This window comes from Neocloeon triangulifer, unplaced genomic scaffold (assembly GCF_031216515.1).
Source record: "Neocloeon triangulifer isolate White Clay Creek 2 clone unplaced genomic scaffold, ASM3121651v1 ptg000003l, whole genome shotgun sequence".
Lineage (NCBI taxonomy): Eukaryota > Metazoa > Arthropoda > Insecta > Ephemeroptera > Baetidae > Neocloeon > Neocloeon triangulifer.
Window position 1 is genome coordinate 1,657,352 of NW_026775546.1, and position 6,996 is coordinate 1,664,347.

At 34.9% G+C, this 6,996-nt stretch overlaps 1 protein-coding gene across 2 annotated transcripts; it reads right to left on the reverse strand.

Annotated features, from left to right (window-relative positions):
• Positions 1-5,193: 5,193 nt before the first annotated feature.
• Positions 5,194-6,960, reverse strand: LOC132193067 (E3 ubiquitin-protein ligase rnf146). Of its 2 annotated transcripts, XM_059613433.1 has the most exons (5): positions 6,915-6,960; positions 6,663-6,821; positions 6,374-6,604; positions 6,084-6,305; positions 5,194-5,858 (listed from the first exon to the last, which is right to left on the reverse strand). In XM_059613433.1, the coding sequence occupies exons 3-5, from the start codon at positions 6,564-6,566 to the stop codon at positions 5,611-5,613; spliced, it is 663 nt and encodes a 220-aa protein (XP_059469416.1). In that variant the 5' UTR covers positions 6,567-6,604; positions 6,663-6,821; positions 6,915-6,960; the 3' UTR covers positions 5,194-5,610. The 2 variants fall into 2 exon arrangements, with proteins under 2 accessions (XP_059469416.1, XP_059469415.1); XM_059613432.1 differs by having other exon boundaries at positions 6,374-6,821.
• Positions 6,961-6,996: the final 36 nt, after the last annotated feature.

The window sequence follows — 6,996 nt, forward strand, 5'->3', positions numbered from 1 at the left end:
AATCACCATCCATCCGGGCAACAGCACTGCCGCTGCTGCTGCGCATAAACATAATTAATATTCATCAGCGATCGCCTGCGGAGTTGCGCGAGTATGCAACCTGCTAGACGCAGTTGCTCAACAATTTGCCTAACTGCGAAGTAATAAGGGGCCTGCCCTCGTCCCAGCGCGGGGACCGCCCGGCCGTATGCAAATTAATTAGTCGGTCTCTTGCTAGTTCTCGCGCTCTTCTTGTTGCCGCCTTGGCCGGGTCGCGGAGGTCAAGGTCGCCGCATTAAAAATGCACGGTGCACTTTATCGAGCGCGCCCAGCAGCAGGAAGACCCGACGCCAGAACAAGCAGTAGAGACCCAGTGAAAAAAGTCACTTCATATTTTTGGTGCAATTTATTATAAAATTGTGTTTCTAGTGAGATTTTATTAATGTAAGAGCTCTCATATTTTTTATCATTTTCGGTTTATTATCTACAGTCCATCTCGATTCAAATAAATTATGAATAAGTTAACAAATACAAAGCCTTTCTAAATTACAATTATATTATCAGAAGACATTGAAGAAGTTAGAGTGATAATATTTTTATTTTTGGTGGCCAAAAAGTTACCTATTGTATTTTATTTGTAAATTAATTATCATCTATTTAATTATATCTTACAACGTGAAAGATTTTTAGAAATTATTGGACAACAATTTAAAATTTTTGACCATGATTGTCGTAGAGACTTGAAATTGAATTTAAAATGTAAGTTAAATAAAGAATTTTGTCTTCCTTTGTGAAGAGTAAATTATGATTCTTCAGAGTCATTCAGAGTAATAAGCTCATACCAAAAGATTTTGATTACTGAAGGTATAATATTTGATCAAAATATTTGAACTGAAAAAAATTCAGTACCATAAAAAATTTAATAATTTACAGAAACACTAATCTAAGTTTATGCTTCCGACCATTGCCAACAATTTATAATTTGCATGATGTCAGTGAGCTGTAATTTTTTTCACTGCAATTAACACACAGAGTTGAGCTAATTGTAAGTACCCTATGCAATTATAAACTCACGCATTATTTTTTAGCGTAAATTGCAAAGTGCAGGAAAACTCAGCCATGCGTTATTTTGCAATTCCGATAATAATTTTTACAGCAATGTGGATTAACTTGTTGGGTCCTTCATGCAGAAATATATTCGTCAAGTGTGTTGCTGCCGCTTACCTTTTAATGAGCGGTATTTTCCACCTGGATTCCTCAATTTATGAAAATTAACTAGTGTTGAGTTTTATCCATATTAAGCCAATTTTCAGTGAAATATATTATTAAAAGAGGCAGGGAAAGGCAGAGGACTAATGTGCGAAAAGTAAAATAAAAACTTTGAGAAGGGTGTACGTATTTTTAAAAAATATATAATTTTCGCTAATTTTTATAATAAATTTATTATTAATTTTTAATTTATTATAAAAACGTAAAATTTAATATTTCAATGTTGAGCAATTTCAATTCCTTCATAAATTGAAAGAATTCATAACATATAATATTAAATAGGACACTAGTTTCTGGCTAAAAATTCAGTGCCATAATTTATAATTTTTTGATCTAACTTATAAAGCACCTCTGTAAAGTTCTTGACTCAATTAAAACATTTTTAAAAATCGACCAAGGCATCGGGCGAAGTTTCCTCCTCGACGAGAGAGTTGAAGCTGCCACTGAGCAGAGAGTGTTGGGAGGCAATTTGAATAATAAATAATATTGGCTTTTAGCACTCGCGGTCGGTTATCAACACCAACAGAGTTGAACTCGGCAGACATCATCAAAAGTTTCTCGTAACTTATTTTTGTCTCATGAATTTATATTTTTATTTTATTTCCAAAGGGAAATTTAGGCATCGTATCTTGTCGCGTGGTTAATATTTATTTAATCTGAAAATCACACATGTGCAGTTAATGCGGAAATAATCGGACGGAATTTGCATAATGGCGTCGACGCTGGTGCGGTGAACTCATAAAAGCTGATTTACGTCGGATTAAGCAAAGTTAGTTCCTCTAATGAAAATATAGACGCCCGCTGCCGCCGTCGCTGGAGCAGGGAGGATTATATTTTGCAGGGAAAGAATAGAACAGCGGCTCTAAAAGTTTGATGAAAAAAAATTTTAAAATTAAAACATTTTAAGGAGTAATATTTAGAAGATTAAAATATTCTTAAATAAATTTTCAATTTTATTATTTAATTTTTTTATGTAAATAAATCTTTTTAATTACAAAAATTATTAGGTTTTGATTTTCTTTTCATTTGCACCTAAAATTCAATTTTTAACAATGTTTATAGAAAATTGCAATTAGCCAATTAGATAAACAACAATCATATTAGAGGAATTAGAGAATTCAAAAAGTTTACACGCAAAAATATACATTTTTTTTAATGTTAATTTCTTCAAAAGCAACCCAAGCAGATACTTTAAGATTAATATTTTTTGCTTCTTTTCACCACAGTTTTCAAAATTAAATTAAAAATTAGTTCTTGATTAAAATATTGCTATTGCGATTTTTAGTCCACCACTCGCTGACGTGTTTCCGTATCCGTCACGCCATGTCAATGTTTCAGATTAAAGAGCGGTTCCCTGGACGGCCATCCTCCCTCGTTCGGCTGAGTTAGTTACTCTTGGAAAGTTGGTCCAACTTCTAAATTGGATGACCCATACACGTTCTATAGTGGCCCCTGTAATTATATTCTGTGGCACCGGAAGAAGCCAAAAGTGCTTAAATTACAGCCCTGCACAAAAAAATTCGTTCCGCGCGCGCTTCATTTTTTAATGAGCACCAACGGTCGGCGCAATTTATTATTCTTTCGCTCTGGGCCATCGAGATAGAGATAAATTAATACTCGTGCTCATATTTTATTAAAAAAATGTTTTTAGAGGCATATTTGTAAAAACTCGCATTCAATCAAGCATTCAAAAAAAATGCTAATGATTGATTTGAATATTTTTTGTTTTGCGATTTTTACAGTTTCACGTCATCAGTCATATACGCATGAGGGCCCGGTTCTCATCTTTCAATGAGTGTCTCTCGCTTTGATGTACAGAGGTACTTGCTTTGTCGCGAGCTCTCTCAAACAGCAAAAAGAGAATTAATGGTGATTGGAAAAGTTCTGGACTTGTTTGTTTTTCAATTTACTCTAGGGAAAATAAATGACGAATGGTTTACTATAACAAAGAGTGAATTAAATATCGTACGTGGAGCAAAATTATTTTTGGTGAAACTGTGAGATTAATTGCTACAAGTTAATTATAATTGCAAAATAAATATAAGAATAAAAGACCAGTTTTTAAACTGTGAAAACAGATAGTTAAATTCCGCAAGCTCTATTTTACATAATTTGGGATTTCCAGGAAGAAGAAGTAAAAATGGAAAAATATACTGAAGCAAAATAATGTGGTGTTTTAAATTTGTTGAAAATATTTTTAAACATGAACTGTTTTATTATTTAATATATTAACATTTGCATTTAATAATTTAAGTAATTTTCAATTATTTTTTTTTGAAATTTATCTTCAACTTTAGAATTAATTTAATTAAAATAACCTATTTTAGCTTTTATTTAAAGGAATTCGCGAATAAAATATTTTAATATAAAGACCTAATGATATTTTGCTTGCAGACGATTTTAACTGAAACTGTCACTTAAATTTTTGCTTAAGATTTCGCTTTGTTTTAAATGATTACTACAATTTTATTAATTTTTTTTTCGACCAATTTAAAAGTCATCAAAGCCTCTTCTCCCATGTCGAGTAAAAAAACCTTTCTGATAGAATGAAACTTTTTACTTCACCGAAAAAAAAAAAAACAAGAATTAGCGTCGGTTTTTTTGTTTCTCTTTCGAATCACATTTTTGCTCACACGGCGGGGGCCCGAACCCATCCTTGATGAGCGCAAGTGGGATAAAGTGAAAGGAAGCGGCCGGTGCGGCACCCCTTTCGCTTTTCCGCACCGCCGGCAACAAAACGTGCGTGTATGGTGTGGGCGACAAAAAATAACGCGCGCAGAGCACCCTCCATTAGCGCCAATCAATCATCAGAGGATCTGATTTGTATTTGCACAGCCCGGTGGAGAGAAGGAGCGAAAAAGATCGGACCACGAGACGGGGTGGGTCACGACGCCTGCGTGATGCATAGGCAACCTGCATTGTCTGGTCTCGCGCATTGTTCCGGATGAATAGGGATAGGAAGCTGCCAACTAATGAAACGCCGAGCTGCACACACACACACATACATAATAAAAAAGAACATCAGGGTCGGCGGGGCTAATTACAAAGATGGGCACGCGTAAACAACCGCACAACAGCACACACTGACGGATGTACTGTGCACACATATTATATTGCGCGGGGGAGATTAAACGAGCGAGTGGCCGACGGCGCCTTTATATGTGTTTTGTTCGCACTGGTTTTACGGCTTTTCGGGTGGATATGCATTTTTTAAATTTAAATGAACTGGCGCTAAAACAACCATTTCAATTATTTATTGCATTTTTCAAAATAAGTTCTTAAATGTCCTGCAAATTTTTATTTATTTATTCTGATGCTGAAATTTAAGATTATTTTTATTCTTAGTAACAATTTTTATTTGTTATTTTAAGGTTTTGATTCCCTCATTTTAAACATTTTACGGAAGCTCCATATAAATTTGAACCCAATATTAAGGAACATATTATTTGGTGAACATTTGTTGAAGATTTTCAATCTGGCCCATTAGGAGGTGAAAATTATATTCCACAAACGATAAGTTCTATAAAAAACATTATCAGAGTTAGCTTGTAGGCTTTCTCCCTGAAAATGTTAAAATTGATGCAAATATAGTTTAAAATACAATATCAAATCAACCAGCATCAGAATTAATTGGGCTGTTTGTCCTGAAGTAAAGATTATAACAGGTAACATAAAATAACAAGTAAAGACGATTTTGAATATTATCATTTTGGAAATATATTTTTTTTTATATATATATACACATACTGGCTTTTATAGATACCAATGTCCATAGATACCAATGTCCAAATTCATTTATATCATATCAGTTAAATCCAACTTCAATGCAAAGTAAAATAACAATATTCCATGTGAGTCCATGCTCAAAATTTATTGTGTAGAGAAAATTAATTGAAAATCTAGTAAATAAAAATATCTAAACCCTGAAGTAGTGGCAAAGCTGAGGAATTAAAATTAAAAAAAAAAATCGATTAAGATTTTGAGTTTGGGGAGTTATAAGGGAAAGTTGCAGAAGACAATTTTGTAAGTTAACAACATATCGAAAATTAATTAAAAATGTGATAAGTGTTAAGACCAATCAAGAAAGCCGAGAGCTAAATAAGGATTGTTGATAAAGATAATTCCTTTTTTCCTGCAATTGTCTTGTTTTTTCAACAATAAAATTAATATATTCCTTAAAATTTCCCCCTCGTGAACAAACATTGATTATCATCAAGGTTTAAATAATTTAGGGGTCAAAAATCAAGGTCAGCCTTAAAACGAAGAGCAAGCAGTAAACATATCAAATCGGAAATCCACAATCAACAATGATGAGGAATTTCCCATCACTTCGTCTTGCTTTTTCGAATACAAAAACTAAAACTATTCCTTCCCAGGAGGAAACTCGGGTCGCATTTCTTGTCTCAAGCCAGCAAGGCCTTTGTGGCTGGACGAAGGCAAGTCCCTCTTCATGCGCCTGCGCTTCGAAGGGAGGTCCTTTCTGTACTGGACTTTATCCTTCATGTCCAGGACGTACAGATGTCCAGCGATCAACGCCTCCACTTTCTGGTCTCCCTTGAGAAAAGCTTCCTCGATCTCAGACTGAACCCGGGGCTCGTACATCCACCAACCTTCGAAATAAAATTTGATTTAAAAAAAATTTAAATCTTAAATTATATTAAAAACTTTTGTGTCAAGCTAAAATAAATATTTGTCATTTTTGAAATAAGGGAGCAAAATTAAAACTAAAATTGTCGTTAAAAGTTCCTCAAACTGTTAAACTTTTGACTTATATTATTACAATTAGATTTTAATTTTCTCCCTTTGATTCGAGTGATTATGTGTAGCCTAATTACCATTGGCCCCTTCGTAGAACCAGGCGTGCTCGAGATTTGGCTCTTTTATGATTCCCACGACATACTTGTCTGGGTCGTGGACAAAGTCACTTGGGATCGGCCTTCGGCACATCGCGCACGCCCTGCTCGTCTGGGCCAGTCCTTTGGCGCAGGTGTAGCAGAAGTAGTGGGTGCAGGGCAACCGAATTGGCAACTCAATCGAAGACAGACACACTGAACACTCTGAAAATAATAGATGTTTGAAAATTGAAAAATAAATTAAATTAAATAAAAAAAATTAACTGAATTACCTTGCTGGCTAAAGGACGTGTTCAATGATGTATTTAAGGGCCCGGAAGCTTGGCTCAGTTCGGTGACCTCGTCCGACTCCTCTTCGTCCACATCTTCATCGGCAGAATCGTCACTGACCTCATAGACGTCGGGCTGCACCGTCGGCCTTGTCCTTCTTGCTCGTCTAAGAAGGTTGGAAATGCGGTTGCTCATGTTGTTTCTGCCAAGTGCGGAGTGGCCGAGAGAATGTTCTATGATATTTAATCTCAATTAAGGCTTGATCGATGGAATTTTTTAAAAGTCTCAGACCAGAAAATCTGATTACAAAATTCAACGGACGAGAAAGTCTTGGTATTGTTTGTATTCGTCCGCTGCTGAGAGCTGAGAATGCTGATTGCTGAGATTGAGTTTGTTGATGCTGCTGCCAATCGCGATGCTCACTGCGCAAACTCGAAGAAATTTAAAAACCTTGCCAAAAATTCCATAAGAAGAAAATTAATTTCCATTATTGAGCAAGAATTTAGTAAACAGACTTCCAAGTAAACTAAATTTTAAAATTACCTTCCGTTTCTGCTTTGGCAAAAAGAAAATAAATCGACTGAAAATCTACTGCTTTTGCGTTTGTTCACGCCCCCATTGTAAT